General features: G+C 40.9%; 1 protein-coding gene across 3 annotated transcripts in view; it reads right to left on the bottom strand.

The window, feature by feature from the left end:
• Positions 1–1,171: 1,171 nt before the first annotated feature.
• Positions 1,172–20,953, bottom strand: part of LOC149771053 (cardioacceleratory peptide receptor-like) — a 56,030-nt gene continuing 36,248 nt past the window's right edge. For 2 of the 3 annotated variants that reach the window (XM_089948900.1, XM_089948899.1), the window contains exons 7-8: positions 7,104–7,229; positions 1,172–6,435 (exon numbers count right to left, since the gene is read on the bottom strand). In XM_089948900.1, coding sequence (XP_089805026.1) covers positions 6,176–6,435; positions 7,104–7,229 — 386 coding nt within the window. In that variant the 3' untranslated portion in view covers positions 1,172–6,175. The remainder of the gene's footprint in view (positions 6,436–7,103; positions 7,230–20,953) is intronic. The other variant, XM_089948901.1, reaches the window with a different exon arrangement.

Raw genomic sequence — 20,953 nt, 5'->3', positions numbered from 1 at the left:
ACGGCAGCACAATCGCGCGCGTGTGTGTGTGTGTGTTTGTTTTGAATGGACAAGAGCTAAATTACATCAAATGTATTGCAACAACTCTGTGGTCGTACATATAGTAGCATAAAAGTACGGAAACCATCAAGTTTTGTAAATTAAACAAACAATTTATTTCCCTATACCACAAAGAGAAAAAATTTTAAACAAGCTTACGGTATTGCGAAATAAATCCCAGCTAATTCAAGAATTTCTAAAACAGGTCCTAATGATTAAGTTCTGAATAAACTTTAGTGGTATTCCAAAAATATATCAAACGCTGAAAGTATTGATGTAACAAAAGCCCGTGGTGCATTGATATTCCAACATTAATTTGCTGAATCACAATAATACAATCCAAGAATATGCCATTACTTTAATGCCACTATAAATCAAATTCTCTTTTTCTAAGAATGATATTTTTTGCACTTGGTTTTTCAAGAGATCAATACTTTAAATTAAATGATTTGAATACATAAATTTCAGCATAAACGAAATACTTGACACATCAATAAAACAACTGGTTATGTTCAGATATTACAGCGCGAATGAATAATTTCTAGATAAACAAGTTCATACAGTCCTCCATTTGACCTCAGTTCACAATTAGCATTTCCTAAAGAAAACTATTATCTAATAAAAATTTCCTTTCTGGAAGGTTCCAAATATTTACAAGATAAAATCTAAGATTTAATTAGAAGATATATTAGTAAAATTATAATAAAAAAGATAGCAAACAACAGACAGACGCGGTATTTCATGGAGAATTTATAATGTTATGGACTCAGATTGCGATAAACATGTTGACAAAACCGAAACAATGATTCATGTCAGATATAAAATGAACTGGGAATTTAGACAAGGTCACGTCCAAAATGCAATTGTTATGAAAAGATTTTTTTTTCTCATAACCTTCTTCTCATTTGTTGCAATGAGAAGGAATTACACATCAGTTAAGGAATGTTATTGCCCATGGGGTGTGTGTGTGGGTGTGTGTGCGTGTGCGTGTGTGTGTGAGAGAGAGAGAGAGAGAGAGATCCAGTTCCAGGCTCTCTTGAAAGAGGGTGTCACTGATAACGGTGTAGATACGGCTACATCTGGGAACATGGCAAGCGGGATGTACGGTAATCGCTGTAACGATACAAGCCTCTTTGAGATTCCGACGAATGGACTGACTTTATTGAAATACTCAACAAATAAAATTACATTCCAATATCAATCTGCATAAACTTAAATTAATGATATAAGAGATACATATAAACCTACGATATTCCTTCACTTACCAACATCATACATCTGTATAATTTCTACCTTTTAAAATATAATACAGATAACTAAATATCGAATAAATTCACGATAGCAAAAGAATCTAAAATTCAATATTTCAGACTAATACCTCAATCATTTAATAGGTGTATATTTTAAAAACTATAATCAATAATATAATTACAAGTACATATAAGTTCTTCAAACAATTAAATTTTCCAATACATTATATTAAAGAATAGTGAAGAAATATTAAAATAATCCAATGTTGCAACGTACCGATGTTAGATTAACATCTTAACACAAAAGATCCTTATACTATATAAAAAATTGTACATAGACCATAATCTTAACTGTAACGATAGAAGCCGCTTTGAGATTCCGACGAATGGACTGTTGCGTCCTCAGGTCCGACGCATTTTATATACAGTTTCTTAGGATGTAGCCAAACATGGTCATATGTCTTGTTCTTGTAAATCGCCAGAATCTCAAAGTGAGGCTCCATCGTTTCTTAAAGACTTTCGTCTGGGTCTATGTGCGTCATTAAATAGACAATTTTGCCAGATCAGCTCATTTACCCATTTAGAAAAAATCTTTAGAATTTGTTTAGTTTCTCTATCTACACGACCTACCGACTGTAGTTTTTTGCTGACTTTATGATACAAGGGAAATGTATGGTACAAGAGAATTTTGCCTTTTGCTCACAAGGGCGCAATCTTTATTAAATGGTATATAATTGCAATACGGAAATAAATGAATTTAATCTCACTATATTTTAATGGAAAATTACTTTCAATAAAATGTAATGAAAACAAATACTTTTAATACAATTTAGAGAAAATTTTAATATTATTACTTTTACCAAAAAGTTCTGTCCTAATACAATTATACATAGCATGTAATAAATAAAATAAAAAAACACTAATAAACAATGTAAATTCAATACACATTAATACATACACGACGGTACACTGAAGACAGATTGATGTATGCATGGACATAAGCTTACAGTATATCAGATATCTATACTCGACGGTACGGTTAAGACAGATTTGTCTCAGTTGCGTCCTAATGGTAAATGGCGTACGGGGCAACTATGAAGGCGCGCAGGGGTTCTGGTGCCACAGGACCTCTGACGCCCGTCGTTTTGCTGCCCCAAGACTTCTTGCGCCCGAAGCCACTGCCCCATCCACTCCACAACCACCCCGTCAGTAATTACTGATTTTTCAATGAAAGAACACACATCAGATACGTACAAAACAGTACAGTGAAGACACATTTGTCTAGAAATGGACAGAAGCCAATGTACATCATATATTTACAAGACAGTACAATAAAGACACATTTGTATATGAAAGGACATAATTTGATGTACATCATATGTCTACAAGACAGTACAGTGAAGACATATTTGTCTATGAATGGACAGCAGCAGCTAATGAACATGATATGTATGTATGTATGTATGTATATATATATATATATATATATATATATATATATATAAATATATATATATATATATATATATATATATATATATATATATATATATATATATATATATATATATATATATATATTCAGACTGAAAATGAAACCTTATATGCTCAATTACTCTGTGTCTTTTCAATATAGTCAATAATAGCAAAATCAAGTACCTGACCAATTGTGCATACATGTATACGGTAAAACTTGCTTCTATTTTGCTAGACTAATTTGACTAATGGTTTTGAAATGAGTCACATATCTTAAAAAAGACCTTTTTGTAGGTTCTGGCATCTTTCAAAATAAATCAAGTTAAAACAACATGGTGATTTGTAGAAGTCTTCGTTTCGCTGGCTGACTCTCTCTCTCTCTCTCTCTCTCTCTCTCTTTGGAGCAGTTTCCGAATTTCCTGGAATATGGAGATTCGACAGGTGGCAACCTGATTATTCTTGGAGATTTCAACTTTCACTTTGACTGTCTCGGAAACCCAAATACAACAAAACGCATAGATTCCATTAATGTTTTCAACCTCAAACAGTCAGTTAACCAACCCACCCATAAAAATGGTCACATTTTAGACTGGATTCTTCATAGACCTGATGATAACATTCTACGGTCCTCCCTGGTATACCATGAAGTTGCATCAGATCATCTCTGCAATATGTGTCATCTTGACATATCAGACCATAACCCCCCACCTTTATCTGCTACTAAGAGAAACCTCCGTATGATAAATAGAACCAAACTAATGCACGATATCCAAGCTAACCCATCAACTTGCTTACCTCCTACAGCAAAACAACTCGATAACTGCCTGCGTTCATTGCTTGACAAACTTGCACCAGCTACCAAGTGCAGAGTATCAATTCAAAAGTGTTATCCATGGTATAACAGTGTTAGGGACCAGCTTCGCACTGCTAAAAGAGACCGCCGTAAAACTGAGAGGCTTTGGCTTTCCACCAGATTCACTATTCGTAAGCAAATCTATGAAGCCGCTAAGAAGAATGTCACAAATATAGTCCATGTATCGAAATCAGCCCACTACACTACTAAGCTCATGGAAAGTTCCAGCTGCAAAGAGCTCTTCGAGATTACTAACAAGCTAATGTTAAGGAACAAATCAACACCATTTCCAACTACCTTCTCTCCAGTCGACCTTCCAGACATGTTTGCAAATGTCTTCCGTGACAAAGTACAAACCATTAGAGATAAGCTTGACACCACAATTTCAATTGACTCGTCGTCACCATACAGTTGGGATACAGAATTTGAGAGGCAACCATTAGCAGCATTTGAACCTGTCTCTATGGATTTCGTACGTACAAACCTGATGAAGAAAGCACCAAAGTCATGTGAACTTGATCCAATTCCAACATCACTGCTGCTTGAGTGCTTAGATCCAGTATTGCCTTCACTAACTGATGTCATTAATACCTCTCTCTCATCTGGGGAATTCTCATCATTTTTCAAAACTGCCCTTGTAAAGCCTCTGCTGAAGAAACCAACACTAGACCATAACGATTTAAAGAACTACTGCCCAGTTTCTAATCTCCCATTCATATCAAACATCTTAGAAAAGGTTGTTCTATCCCAGCTTGTATCTCATCTAAATTCAAACAGTCTTTTTAGCAATGTACAATATGCACATCGCCCTTGCCACACTACTGAAACTACTCTTCTAAAAGTAGTTAATGACATTCTCTCTGCGTTGGATAGCGGAAAGATTACAGTCCTAACCCTCCTTGATTTCTCTGCAGCATTTGACACAATAGACCATGAGATATTACTTCACCGTCTCCAGCATGTATTTGGCATTCATGATACAGCCTTACTGTGGTTCAAGTCCTACTTGGTCAACAGGACACAAATTGTATCTGCAAATGGAATACACTCCAACCCAGTTGATCTATGTTGTGGTGTTCCACAGGGGTTTATTCTTGGACCTGTTCTCTTCATTCTGTACACTCAGTCGCTCTCAAGTGTCATAGATCATCATCCATTGTCTCACCAATTGTACGCTGATGACACCCAAATATACAAATCTAGCCACCCAACTGAAGTTGATGCTACCATCCAACGTGTACAGAGGTGCATTTTTGATGTGAATTCATGGATGACATGTAACAAGCTGCAGATGAATGATGATAAAACTGAGGCCATTCTGATCACAACAAAAACACTTTCTAATTCACATCCTTTACCTCAAACAATAAATATCAGCAACACCAACATTAAATTCACACAATCAGTACGAAACCTAGGTGTTACTCTGGACAGTACTCTCACATTGCACCAACATGTCATGAACATATTCAAGGCTGCATATCTTGAGCTGAGACGCATCAGTTCAATTCGCAAATATCTTTCAGTTGATGCCACTAAAACACTTGTGTGTTCATTAGTACTTTCAAGACTGGACTATTGTAACTCAATTCTGTCTGGTTCATCTCAATATCTGCTCCAGAAACTTCAAAAAGTTAAAAACACAGCTGCTCGGATCATACTTAGAGTATCACGATCAGAGCACACCTCCCCGCTGCTCTGTACCCTACACTGGCTATCCATTCGATCCAGAATCAAACACAAAATTTGTTCTCTGTGCTATGTTTCACTGTCGGACTCTAGTCCAACATACCTATCCGACCTCACCCATGTGTACACGCCAGCAAGATACTTACGCTCCTCTTCTGACAATCATATACTCAATATTTCCACTATGAAAACAAAGTCATATGGATAGTGTTCTTTTGCATACCAGGGTCCAGCAACGTATGAATTGCCCACTGAACTTAGACACAAAGACACAGTGATTACATTCAAGAGAGCTCTCAGAACTCACTTATTTCGACTGCAAGAACAAACTTAAAGACCTAATAATGTTTCCTACCTTAAATATTCTCAGCATGTTTTCTTTTTTTTTTTTTTTTAAAATGTTTTCTAATTTCATGGTGTTTGTTTTTGTAATCATATCATTATATGTTTTTTATCTTGTAGGTGTCGTCTAATGTTGTAAAGCGCTTAGAGCTTCTAACGATTAGGTGCTATACAAAGTCCTCATTATTATTATTATTACTATTAGTAGTAGTAGTAGTAGTAGTAGTAGTAATAGTAGTAGTAGTAGTAGTAGTAGTATTAAATAAAACTATGAAGATTTACATAATAGTTATATGGCGCTGTTTGTCATAGGATCTTACAAGTTTGCTCGTTAGATTTTGCAACGTCTCTAAGATTATTCTGACAAGATCATGCCTAAATTTTGATTTCAGTTTTATTACCTTACCGTGGGCGGCAGCCTTTCTCCTCCACTATACAAATTTTCCTAACACGACATCTACGGCACAGCTTAATTGTGTTTTCATAAACTAGAGTTTTATTTGATAATACAAAGGTTATACTCATCCTAACAAAATTTCTCCTCTGTCAACCTCTGAAGCCTTATCGTTGAGCTTGTTGAGCTATTAAGGAGGGTTGTTTCCAAAGATGTTGCTCTTTCCCGCCTAGTTTCAAGTGTATGGTGGTAGATGAAAAATATAATGGGATTCGCAACATTGTTCAGATACGCTAGTATCATTATGGGGATCTTGATTCGATGTGGTTTTACTACTTCAAAAACTTCCAGCAAGTTGTATATAAAATACGGACTCCAACAGATTATAAAACCTGAAATGTAAAGGTTAATATGTTATAAAATACAGTTACTAAAATATTTGCCATTTAACAATGTCGTAATAATAATAATAATAACAATAATAATGATTGTTCAATAGCATTGAACAAACCTACACAAACACACACAGATGTATATATATATATATATATATATATATATATATATATATATATATATATATATATATATATATATATATATATATATATATATACATGTATGATCATTATATACAGCTATTATTTTCCTTACAGATGATAATTTTACACATTGACCTAGTGCGAATGTCAATAAAAAGTCACTTTTCAATTGTCAAAGACCATGAATAAAAAATAAAACCCAACAGAATAATATAAAATAGAAGTGTGAAATATAACTGCTTGACTTTTGTTTTTGGCGCTTCGTTGTGGCATACATTCATTCTAGTGTGCAGAAGGTCGTAGTTACCGTGTCCAACGGTGCAGAGCCAGATCGACCTGCTGTTAATGCATTTCTTTTGGAGTAATCAGAAGAACAAAGAATATATACCCTGATCTGCCGACGCAAGTTAGAAACGTGAGATCAGAATCTATGTTGGTTGCAGTTGGAACTGACTTATAAGAGGGTATATTTGATAAAATAAATTATTTCTTATCCAAGAGGTAATAGTTTCATTTACCGGAGACAATTCCTAAACTTAACTGAATGCTCTTGAACTTCGATCGGGAGATTCCTCTGTTGAATATCACTGAATTCGTCTGCCTAACTGTTCTGTTGGACAGTCTGGCACTATTCCTTGTCTCTTCTGCAAAACGGTAGATAGAAAGATACACTTCAACTTCAAACAGTAATATTATAAAATACCACTTAATGAATATTTTTTATTTACCTCTGATTATCAAGAAATTAAAGATTTTTGTACTATTGGAAAGGTGCACGGTTTGTATGCTGTGCTTGTCGCGATATAAAACAGTAACATACGCGCATGATGTCTGCATGGCTATTGACAAAACTACGAGTACTATCCTATATCTGAGAATTGAAACTTGGAGATTTGGAAGCAATGTAATCGATAGATGTGAAAGATATTGCTGATCTGTGTCAACCATGATATTCCAGATGAACGCCATTTTATTTTAGTATGCCTAGCGTATATAGCTTGCGTAGAAACCTAATTCAAGAATACTTCTACAATAAACCTGTGCACAAGAACATTTTTTAATTTTTAGAAATAAGAAAAGAATGCGTTAACTAGCTTTATTTGTTTATGAAGGATTTAAACAGGAAATAGATTATTATTTTCGTAGTAATTAATTCAATCGATTGTTTATATTTGTCTATCCTCTCCTTATCAGTTTTTGCAATTACCATTTTGAGCTTATGTTTCAAGTTGCACATATAGCGTTTGATAAGCTGGCAATATTTGTAATGTTGGTAATATGTATTCTAAAAGCATGTACATGATTATGATAATAAACTATTGAATTAAATTGAACTGGTATTCTATTGTATTATCTTGATTGCCTGCTTACTGTAGCGGATTATCTTGATTGCCTACTTGTTTTAGTGGATTATCTTGATTGTTTGCTTCCTGTAACGGATTATCTTGATTGCTTGCTTACTGTAACGGATTATCTTGATTGCTTGCTTACTGTAGTGGTTACCTTAACATATTTAACAGATCTAATAAAAATGTATTGGATCTTACATAGTTTTCTTTTCAGTTTGATTTTTGAAATTGTGTACTTTCTTAATTTGTATCTTTCTTAATTGATTTATATTTTATTATCGGTAGAAAAAGCATAATCACGTGTGTTTTTCTCTGCTGTAGCATGTACTAGCTCACCCTAAAAATGACTGGGCTATTTTAGACTTCACGTTGTAGGTAAGTAGTAAGGTGGGCCACTATACGTACAATGGAAATTAGCATTACGGAGACCCCTGGGCCACTATACGTACAATGGAAATTTAACATGGCGAAAAATCGTGGGTCAATATACGTACAAGGGGATTTAACATGGCGAAAAATCGTGGGTTAATATACGTACAAGGGGAATTAACATGGAAAAAAATTGTGGGCCGATATACGTACAAGGGGAATTTAACATGGGGGAATAGAGTTTGGGGATTGTTTAGGGACAAAGGGGAATTGAATATGGGATTTTTTTTTTTAAATTTTTTTTAAAAAAAGGGGTAGGCAATGGAAAGGCTATCTCTTTTCGAGAAATATGGCTGGCCCTGAAAAGGGCCTTTGGGTTTATGTTAATGTATTCATTAACATAAATGGTACCTCATTGGTCTTCTTCGTGTCCTTAGGCTACGTCTCACTGTTGGTCCGTAAATCAGCACTCTTTTCAGGCATCCTTGTCTTTCAACGTAGATCCTACGTATCCACAGGCTGGTGTTTGTCCTGTGGACAACGGTCCACTTGGATCGGACATACATGAGCATGTCCGTCCGGAACATCATGGAAGACACAAGCGTAGAAGATTGCACATCGGTCCACATCTTGAAGCGACGAGAACAAGTGAATCAATGCAGTGAACTGCGCTTATTTATAGGTACAGGAAGGATTGAAACGGATTGAATTCATTCACCAATCCGAACACGCGTTACAAAATTCAGTCAGCTCGCATCCAATCCGAAGAGAGCAGTCTGTGACGTCACGTGGTCTATATAGATTCGTTAGCGCTTGTGTACAGTCAATCTATGCGACAGTGATTCAACATGACGGAAACTCAGAAAACGATCCATTGGGGTGCACCAGCAGGGGAGACTGCCCAAGGGAACCCGGACTTACTTTCAGAAGAGGTACATTGGGATTTTGTGGATTTTCTTACCTCGCAAGAATTTGTTCCGGAACCTTCGTTACCTTCTTCATTACCGCAAGTGGAGAATTTTAGACAGAGACAGAAAGAAGAATTGGAGAAATTTATGCAACGACAAAAGGAAGCGGAACAAGCTTTTCTCCTACAGCAACAGCAACAGCAACAAGAAGAGGTAAGAAAAAAACAACAGCAACAACAGCAAGAAGAAGTAGCAGCAAAGAAACAAGAGGGTGAAAATCAAACGGCTACGGTACTGTTGGACATTTTAGCGGAGTTAAGAAGTCTGAAACAAATGTATCAGACTTCTTTATCACGACCGAAGAGAATACGACCTTCCCGAGCTAAACACGCCAACCCTGTGACTAAGCCTGTCGTACCACCCTTAGTGATTTCAACCCAATCATCAGAAGTAGGCCTTGGCCGTGGCAAAGGCTTAAGGCAGTTAAAGTTGATTGGTTAAACTCACCCCTACACTAAAATAAAAAGGCCCTTTTCAGGGCCACCCACATTTCTCGAAAAGAAATACAATTTCAATTTGCCAATAACTCAAAAATAAACCCCACCCATTTTACCCTTATAGTACGTGTCTGTGTATGAGTGCGTGAGTGTAGCTTCTTATTTTAAAATCAAAACTCAAAGACACTTACCTTATATCATTCATGTATTCTTTTATCCATTTTTTTACAATCCAATTCACAATTCACCACAGAACACTTTAATTAAAAGTTCATTGACTTCTTCTTTCTCCTTGTTTAGTCTCTCTGTTTTTTGAATTTCTTCACCGTTTTTTCCTCATTTTCTTCCCTTCTTCTTTTCTTCTCCTGTTTCTTTGCTTCTTTTAAATAGAATTGTCTTCTTTCTTCCTCTTCTTCCTCTGAAGAATCCCTCTCTTTTTCCGAAGAATCCCTCTCTTCTTCTGAAGAATCCTTCTTTTCTTCTGACTCCTCTTGTTTCTTTTTTGGGCAATCTGGAGACCAATGTCCTTTTTCTTTACAATAATAACAGGTATCTTGACTTTTGTCTCTTTTAGTCCCTGTTTTTGTTCTTTTTTGACGGTCTGGACACTCTGAAGACCAGTGCCCTTTCTTCTGACAGATATAGCAAGTATCTTGACTTTTATCTCGAAAGGAAGGAGAGTAGTCCGTCGGCTTGTCTGAAGAGAATTTTCTAATGACCACTCGCAAAGCTCTGACGAAACGTTCCATCTGGGTAGTCTCTTCCATCGTTGTGCTCGGCTTGAGAGTGAAATGAATAGTGAAAGGACAAGACACACACCCTTTTTATATACGCTGGTTTGCCAAGACTATAAATTAGTCTATGGTGTTTAAACTTGAGTCATTTGACGTTTTGCACTCAAGATGAAACGATCCCATTCATTCGAGAAGAAAGAAGAAGAAGAAAGTAAGAGGCAGAAACGTGATCTATCGCCTCGTACCAGGGCTGAAATCTTGGCACAAATTCATGCCAGTGATTTTGAAGAGGACATGAGTGAACCAGAATTTGAAACCTCTAAACCAAGTTCGTCACCCTTAGTCAACCCTGAAAAATACTATTCCATTCGAGAGACGGAAAAGCGCTCCTCTAGAAAATTTAGAACCACGGCTTACACCTACACGGTGAAGTTTAAAGATTTCAAGGCCGACGTACGCTTGGAGAAAGCAGAAGGGTTCATCACCGAGATGTGGGATTCTTTGCTCACCGCACTCAAGCGACAATGTCAACCCAAAGAAGACGATAGATTGACACTATCCATAGATCACGACGGTTTGAAATCCCCTGTTTGGATCGAGTTTAGCAGACCTGCAGAACTAACCCCTTCCAAAATCATGGACAAGATTCAACACGTACAACAATCTAATGACCAGTTTGACATCACCGATGGTAAAGCCACACTGAAAATGGCCCACGTCTCTCTTCCTCAAGGGACAGGACGCAAAAAGATGTTATTGGTGAACGAGCTTCGCAGCATTAAGCGTAGTCTTGTCCAAATTCACAATCCTCATGACCAGATGTGTTTAGCCCGTGCCATCGTGGTGGGACGAACCTATGCCAACAAGAACGACACGACAGAATGGAAAAGAACCTGGAACACTATTCAACGATCCGATCGAGCCAAACAACGAAACGAAGCAGAACTCCTGTTGCAACAAGCTGGCCTGTCCAAAAACACACCCTGTGGCATTCCTGAGATGCAAAAATTGCAAGATGCCCTAGCTCCACGCTACACCTTGAAAGTGCACCCTCAAGAAATGCGCGGGTCTCTGTTGTTTCGAGGCCAAGACTTTAAGGACGGAAAATACATTCATGTTTATCATCACGATGACCATTTCGATACCATTACCAGTATCACCGGATTCCTGGGATACAGATATTACTGTGAGAAATGTGACTATGGTTATAATAATCGAGAGCAACACAAGCATTGTGGATGGAAATGCCCAGGATGTTTGGCCTCTCCACCCTGTCTGAGCGAAGAACCAGTGCCTTGTTCGACTTGTCTGCGCACGTTTGTCAGCCCTACCTGTTACCAACAACATTTGAAAACACAAGGTTCACAGAAGAAATGTGCTTGTCAACTCCTGAGATTGTGCCCTACGTGTAGACAAGGCATACGTACCAACAATGCCAAGGCACACGTATGTCGAGGAAAGAAAAAATGTCACATTTGTCACCACATCGTGGACTTGGAACACGAATGTTACGTGCAAAAATACCAACCCCCACCAGAGAAAGAGGACGGTCACAAGAAGAAAGGCAATTTCATCTTTTTCGATTTCGAATGCATGCAAGAGACCGGCATTCACATTCCTAATTTCTGCGTGGCTCATCGAGCGTGCGAGAAGTGCATTCAAGAACCTATCTTCAGTCATTGCCCTCACTGCAGTAAGATTCCTGGAGGACGTGAAAAAATCTTTCGGGGACCAAACACGTTAGCCGATTTTGCCCAATGGGTCTTAGACCCCGTCGACAAGACGTGGAGCCAAGAGGACATCGAACGTTACGGAGATTGTCATCGTCATGCCACGGTGATGGCTCAAAATTTCTCCGGATACGATGGACAGTTTCTTTTGAGGTACTATGCGGAACAAGGCACCGAACGTCCTAAAGTGACTTTGAACGGAGCCAAAATCATTTTCATGCAAGTGGGACAAGTACAGTTTAAAGATTCGATGAGTTACTTGGCCATGCCTTTGAGCCGAATGCCTAAAACGTTTGGAATGACAGAAATGGCTAAAGGGTACTTTCCACACTTTTTCAATACGGAAGCCAATCAACATGCTGTTCTACCCCATTTGCCTGAGGCTCACTATTACGACCCCGACAACATGCGTACCGAACAACGAGAAGCTTTCTACGCTTGGTACCAAGCTCACGCCTCGGACCCTTTCGACTTTCAGGAAGAAATGCTAAAGTATTGTCGTTCCGACGTGGACATTTTACGGCGTTGCTGTGGAAAATTTCGAGAACTGTTCATGGAACACGGAGGGGTCGATCCTTTGAAAGAAGCTTGCACCATTGCCAAAGCGTGTTCCTTAGTGTACCGCCAACGATTCATGCCTGAAAACACCGTGGCTGTCATCAGTCCTCAAACGACCCACTATGTCAAACGTCAATACTCGGTCAAAGCCCTATGTTGGTTACATTACTTTTGCGACAAGGAAGACAAATGGATTCAGCATGCCCGCAACGGAGGAGGCGAAAAGACCATCGGAACGTATTCGGTAGATGGCTGGGACTTAGAAAACCCCAAGATCGTGCACGAGTTTAACGGTTGCTTATTTCACGGATGTCCCGTCTGCTACCCTGACCGTGACACTAAAAATCAGTTTTTACAACGGACCATGGAAGACCTGTACCAGGACACTTGTCAGCGACACCTAAAGCTAGAACAGCAAGGATACCAAGTGGTGGAAATGTGGGAACACGAGTACGATCACCGTTTGAAAACCGATCCCGAGTTTAAACGCCTCGTGGAAAGTTACCAGTTCATGGATCCGCTGAACCCGAGGGATAGTTTGTACGGAGGAAGGACCAATGCCACCTGTTTGCTGTACCAAGCCGACGAAGAGAAAGGAGAAGAAATCAAATACTTGGACGTGTGTTCGCTGTATCCCTACGTGTGCAAATATTGTCGCTTTCCTGTAGGGCACCCGCAATTGTTCACGGAACACATCGACCTGAAAAACATTCGACAATACGAAGGCTTGATCAAGTGTAAAGTTTTGCCTCACACGAACCTATACCATCCCGTCTTACCTCACCATTGTCAAGGCAAACTGATGTTTCCCTTGTGCCGTACTTGTGCCGAAACGTGCAACCAGGACAAACCTTGCCATCACAGCCAGGAAGAACGTGCCTTGACGGGAACCTGGGTCAGCGTGGAATTGTTCAAAGCTCTGGACATGGGATACCAACTGTTAGAAGTGTACGAAATTTGCCACTTTCCCAAGACACAACAGTACCACAAGGGTGACCCTACTCAGAAAGGCATTTTCGCCGACTACGTGGATGCCTTTTTGAAACTGAAACAAGAAGCCAGCGGCTATCCTTCCTGGTGTCACACTCCCGAAGACCAAATACAATTCAAAGAGAAATACTACGCACAAGAAGGCATCTCTTTAGACCACATCGAAAAAAACGAAGGCAGGCGATCGTTTGCCAAAGTGATGTTAAATTGCTTGTGGGGTAAAATGGCACAACGACCGTGTTTACCCAAGACGGAATATTTGACAGAACCTTCCCGCTACTTCCAGATGATTCACGACAAAACCAAATACATGAAACACGTGGACGTCGTTCGAGAGGATTTGATCTTGGTCAATTACGAAGAAGATCTGGACTTTGTACAAGACGACCCTTTTGGAAATGTCATCATTGCGGCTTACGTGACAGCTCATGCTCGCTTAAAATTGTACGAAGCTTTAGAACTGTTAGAAGAACGCGTCCTGTACTTTGACACGGACAGTTGCATTTACATCCATCACCCGATTCAACAGCACCCTGACATCGAAGGAGACCGTTTAGGAGCCTGGACAGACGAGCATCCCGACGACAAGATTCTAAGTTTCGTCAGTGGTGGTCCCAAAAATTACGGTTACGAATACCGGGACAAACAAGGAGAAGTGCACACGACGTGCAAAGTGAAAGGACTGACTCTGAATCATCGTACCAGTCGAGTGGTCAGCTTTGGGGTATTGAAAGAAGCCTTGCAATCGGGAGAGGATGGAAACTTTAAAGTGACCACCTATCAACCGAACAAGATTGTACGTTTACCCACTCACCACATCGTCAGTCGACCCTTGGAAAAAGTCTATCAAATTGTATACCAGAAGCGAGTGCGACTTCCCAATCACTTCACCTTACCGTACGGTCACGTCGGTATTGGTCTGTATATAAAAAGGAACCCTAGGCAAGATCGATAGTTCATTGTTCATTGAAGTAACTTACCATGTCGTTGACGAAGAAGAAACCAGATTGGTTAGGAGTCAAATGTTGGACATCACCGAGACCAGGGTTTTGAGGCTTGGACACAAGAGGTGGCCTAGTATGCACGAGAGTTATTCAAGGAAAAAAGTTACTTTTCAACCTGTGTTAGTGACGGTGCCAGAAGAACCCGTCACCCAGGACAGGACTGTCGTGGACAGGCCTGAAAGACCCTTTCGGGAGGACACTTGTGTGACCTTACCCCTACTATAGAACTGGTTAGAACTTTACCCAAAACATGTTGTACAGACACTTGTGTTTATTCCACGTTCATGGTTATCATGTGCCTTTTATTCTTGTACTTAAGCCTTTGGCTTTTATGTATTTTTTGTCTTTCGTATTCATGTTTGAAAAAAACATTCAATAAACGTGTTCTGAAAAAGTATATAAACTCTTGTCTTGTTTGTTTTTCGTGTCACAAGTGACATTTCTCACACCATGGCTACCTCTGCTGTCTCTGCTCCCTCTTCCTCTACTGTCAAAGTCATCGACGAACACTTAGATCGTGCCAGTTGGGAGGCTTTGTATCTTCGCCATCCCTTTAACATGCTCATTGCTGGACCTAGCGGTTCAGGCAAAACCGAATTCGTCAAACGTTTGATCGAACATAAACATCATTTGATCGATCGACCCCCTCAACGAATCGTGTGGTGTTACAAAGAGTGGCAATAGGCGTACAGCCTCTTGCGAGAAAGTCAAGGCGATTCCATCGTGTTTGTGGAAGGCATTCCTAAAGAAGACGATGGCATCGTCTCTGACTCCCGTCTAACCCATTTGGTCATTTTCGACGACATGTTAGGAGAAGACGAAGAAGAAATTAAACTGTGGTTCACGCACAAAGGGCATCACCGTAATGCCAGTGTCGTTTACATCACCCAAAATTTGTTTCAACAAAGTAAAGCCCATCGCACCATCAGTCTCAATGCGCATTACGTGATCTTGTTTAAAAGCCCTCGAGATAAATCGCAAGTGCAAGTCTTAGCCAAACAGTTAGGAACGCCTTGGCTGACTCAGGCGTACGACGATGCCACTCAAACGCCACACGCCTATTTACTCGTCGATTTGAAACCTACGACTCCCGAGGATTTGCGATTTCGTACCCACTTGTTTCACCACTGGTGCCAAGACGGAGGGCCTGTCCTGTACACGTCTCCGTCCTCGACTTCATTTCACTCCCCATAAAAAATCTATAAAAACCTCAGACCCTTTTTCGTCTGTCTCACTCTCAGTGCGAACATGACGTCCCTTCAGTCGCATCTTCCCGTCAAATTGATTCGTGCCTTGTATGGCATCAGTCGAGAAAAAGATCCATAAACACGAGCTCGTGTCTTAGAAGCTAGTCTCAAAGAAGTCTTACGATGGTTCACGGTGACAGAACGTCAATTACTCCAAGGAATCATTCAGATTCCTCATCAAACCAAACGCTTTTTCGATCGAAACAAAGTCGCTTTGGTCCAACTGGCCGATCTCCGCATCGACACTCAAACCAAAAAACAAATCATTTTGAAACGTGGAGGGAGCGGTACTCTAGGAGGGGTCATCATTCGCTCACTCTTAAGATGGGATCCTAATGCCCCCAAAGTTATCCCCAAGACAAAAGTCCAACGAAGCCCCAAGAAGAAAAAGACCAGGTCCCCAAGGAGAACTTCTCCAGTGGCAGGACCCTCCTCTGACCAGACACTACCACCACCCCGGAAAAAGAAAAGAAGCCCCCAGAAAAAGAAAAGTCCACAGAAAACTAGTCGCAAGAGAGGCACTTCGGCCAGGACGCAACCTTACACTCGCAAACCACGACCTGCCACGGCGGTGACTGCGTCTCCGGCAGCTTCACGTTTGTCCACTTCTCCGTTAATGACACCCAGAACTGAAGAGTACTTGGAGACGTTGATCACACCAAGAACTTCTCCGTTGATGACCCCCAAAAGAACTTCCCCAGTGGCAGGACCTTCCAATTTAGTGGCAGTGGCTGCTGCTCACAAAGTACCTTCTCCCAAAATCAAAGTTCAAGAAAGATCGGGCATGTTACAAAGTTTGCTGGATTTGTCCAAGCAAGAACTGGCTCGATTTAGTCCGTTACGTACCCCTGCACGACGTGTCATGCCTGTCCTCAAACTAATACGACGTAAAGACAATCAGTGGCGACGCGTTCCAGTATAAAAAAGGCCTGTGACCAAGTCGGGTATCAGTGTTTTTTTGGTGCTCCTGAAGACTCAAAGATGTCACCCTCCAGAAGACCCCAAGGAAAGAAAAGGAAAGGACTGCCACCACGTTTAGCCAAACATGGGGACATGTTATCTGTCCTGTCCAAAGCTTCTCCACCCCTACGAAAAAAACTCATTCAAACAGCCTCCAAAGAGGTCATCGATACCGTGTGCGAATGTTGTTTGAACGTTTTGAAAGGCACGATCCCTTTGTCCAAACACCAGAAACAATGCTTAGGCAAACATCGTCACGTTCTTCGCCAAATGGTTCAAAAGAAAATTCCCATTCGTCAAAAAAGAAGATGTTAGTGCAACGTGGAGGTATTTTACCTCTCTTGTTAGGCCCCATACTGAAAGGAGTCTTGGCAACCATGTTGGGAGGACTGGTGGGAGCAAGATAAAAAGGCCTCGGAAGTTCCAAGATCTCAGAATCGACCCCTGACAACCCCATGGAAGGACGAAAACTAGCTTTGGTACCTTACAAACGATGGATGGAATACCATCGGTGACAAGAACAACACACCCCGCATTTACCTCCCAATCCCCATTTGAGCGAGATGTCCCAGTTACAACACGAATTGCAGTCCTTGATGGATCGCCAAGATTTGTCCGAAACAGAAAAATCGCAAAAGTACGGTCAACTCTTGCAACGACTGCAACTCTTTCACCAGAAAGCTTTAGACGAAACAGCTCTACCCACTCTGAAAGATTTTAAGACCTTGATGAAAAGTCCAGCACCATCACCAGTACCAGTACCAGTACCACCAGTACCCGTGACCAAGACAGAAAAAGGAGAAGAAGAGGAAGGGTTTCAAACTCCACCAGAAAAAGTACGCAAGTTAACAACACCACCTACCTCCAGAATTGGATGGATTAAAAAGATGATGGCCACCCCTTCTTCCTCACAAGAGAAAAAGAAAGTGAAGACAGAAGTGAAGACAGAAGTGAAACAAGAACCGATATCCCCCGCTCAGACATCCTTCTCCTCTTCGACACCTATTGCTGGCCGCACACGCAAAGCATTGCAATCCAAGAAAATACCCCAAGAGAAAAAGAGTAGCATCCTCCAAGAGTGGGTGTCTTATTAACACACCAATCAACACAAAAAAAAAAATGGAAAAAGTCTTAGCCAGCATTTACTACGATCCCTCCCATCCTGCAGGTTACGCAGGAGTTCAAAAATTGTATCGTGTTGCCAAAACGCGACTGAAAAGTCTCCGTTTACCTCAAGTGCAACGATGGTTACAAGAACAAGCTACCTACACTTTACACAAACCCATTCGACGCAAGTTTGCCAGAAGTCGCACCCGAGTGGAAGGCATCGATCATCAATGGTAAGCCGATTTAGCCGATGTCTCTCATTTGGCCAGCTACAATCGTGGCTACAAATATTTGTTTTGTGTCATCGACGTCTTTTCCAAATTTGCCTGGGTCGTGCCCTTCACTTCCAAATCGAGCAACGAGTTAGTGCGAGCCCTGCAACGGGTGTTGAAACAAAGCGGTCGTCACCCTCTTCGATGGCAAACGGACAAAGGCACCGAATTTTTGAACCAAGCTTTCCAAAAAGAATTAAAGAAACGTGACATTCATTTTTTTACCACCGAGAATCCCGAAACCAAAGCCAGCATCGTGGAACGTTTTCAACGCACTTTGAAAGAACGCATGTGGAAATATTTTACGCATCACCACACTCTGAAGTACATCGACATCTTACCGCACCTGGTGCAAGCGTACAACCAATCCTACCATCGAAGCATCGGACGTGCCCCGCAAGACGTGACTCCCGACAACGAAGTGTTGGTGTTTGAGCGTCTGTTTGGTACGTCCCCGACGAGGGCTGTCCCCGAGAAAACTGGAATGTTGGCCGTAGGAGATTGGGTGCGCATTGGCAAAACCAAACGCATTTTCGACAAAGGTTACTTACCTAACTGGACGAACGAATTGTTTCGCGTCACTGGACGAGTGCATGGCCGTCATCCTGCCGTCTATAAATTGGAAGACATGAACGGAGAAGTGCTGAAAGGAACGTTTTATTTGCCCGAGTTACAACGTGTCACCAAAAAAGAAGACGACGTGTACGACATCGAAAGCATTCTCGAACGCAGAACCCGTAAAGTGGGCAAACTACGTGTCAAAGAAGTCAAAGTACGTTGGAAAGGATATCCACCCAGTTTCGATTCTTGGATCGACGCTTCGCAAGTCATCGACTATAAAAAGAAGTGACCATCATGCCCTTTCACACAGCAGACGCAGCTACGTCGACCACTCCTCCTTCACCTAGTTCTTCTGTGCAAGATTTACAAAAACAACCCTTGTGGGTGTGGTGTGGAGAACGTGTGCCTAAAACGCAAATCGTCTTTTTCTGCCAAATCTTCGTGGTGTATTGTGTCATCGGGGCAGCCATCGCCAATTTGAGTTTGCAACAAGGAGACAAACAATTGTGGACCATTTTATTGAGCAGTTGCATCGGTTACCTGCTTCCTAATCCCTCCCTGAAATTCACCTCGAACGGGAACCCCGGGAACCTTGTGTCCAGTGCCAGTGCCAGTCACCACTTCAACCACAACCAGAACCTCATTTTAGACGGAGACACGCCTCTGACGTCCAGTAATATCCCCTCGGACAGCCACAGAACTCTGGAATTATGAGTCACCAAAACCAATTTTACTTAACCTTACCCAGTGACAGTTCCATGGAGGTGTTTCCCAAGAACACGTTGTGCTGTTACACGGCCAAATTACCTCAAGCCATCCAGTTAGATCACGAAGCCCATTGGGAAGTGGCTTTAGTAGAAATGATTCACCCGACCCAAGTCCTCAATGTCCTTCCCAATCAAAATTTTTTTGATGTGGAAGTTCATGACGAGCAAATGCAACAGTGTATGGATAGCAATGTCAAATATGACAAGAAAACCCGTACACAAAATCAAAAGTACACCACCTATCACTTGTTCATTCCCCCAGGCTATTATTTTAGTGGTCAACATTTGGTCAGCACCATAACCTCCAGGTTTAATGTCGTGTTTCTGAAAGCTGTGGAGCATGTCAACAAAAGTGTCACCATGGAGTACCACAAAGCAGCTCGTCGCTTCTTGATGAAATTTGAACGGAGTAAAATCATGTCCATTTTATTTTGTCCTGAATTGTTTGACATGTTGGGCGGAGACATGGACATGAGAAAGACCATGATCAAGAAAAACGAATTACCCATCGTTTACGACAACGAGTCTTTTAGCAAGTTATTTCGTACCCCGGTAGAACTGAACCAAGGACTGAATTTGATGTTTGTGTACTCCGATGTGGTGGAGTATAACGTGGTGGGACACACCTCCGTACCGTTACTGCGTGTCATTCCTTTCAAAGTAGATTCTGCCACGGGCGCTGACGAGGAAGGTGGAAACACTTACCACGTCCACCGCGAATTTGTCCATCCTCACTATTTGCCTGTCAGTAAGTCGTATTTGGACACGGTCAACATTGCTATAAAAGGAGATCTGGGACAAAATATTCCATTCACCAAAGGAAAAGTCACGGTGAAACTCCATTTTCGAAAACGGTTCTCTCACGACTCGTAAGTAAGTCATGTATCCAGTGTACCGAGGGGTTGCTCGACAGCGAGGACACGGCTTAGGAGATATGTTAAAATCGGCCTTTCGTTCGGTGGCCCCGGTGTTGAAACCGATGGTGACACGCGGATTGCACGCCTTGAAAGATGCGGCACTGACGCAAGGCAAAGAATTTCTCCAAAATGTCATCATCGACAAACAAAACCCTAAAGAAGCCTTCATGAGGGCAGGCAAAAATGTCTGGCTGCAAACGGGCAAAGACATTTTAGGCCAACGAGAAACACCTATAAATGCCCTGCACGCTACCGAGTCAGGCATTCAGCAAGGACAAGGCAGAAAGAGACGACGAAGAAAACACCCTTTCACCAGACTTCAAGCGAGAAAGGCCAAGAAAAGAAGAACCGTTCGAGACTTAGACGTTTTCGATTATTGAGAAAAGAGACAAAAAAAT

The sequence above is a fragment of the Sinohyriopsis cumingii genome, unplaced genomic scaffold, assembly GCF_028554795.1.
Source record: "Sinohyriopsis cumingii isolate HCF-2022 unplaced genomic scaffold, ASM2855479v2 utg002136l, whole genome shotgun sequence".
In the NCBI taxonomy this organism is placed as follows: domain Eukaryota; kingdom Metazoa; phylum Mollusca; class Bivalvia; order Unionida; family Unionidae; genus Sinohyriopsis; species Sinohyriopsis cumingii.
The sequence above is the reverse complement of the archived record's forward strand: the minus strand, read 5'-3'. Positions and strand labels throughout refer to the sequence as shown.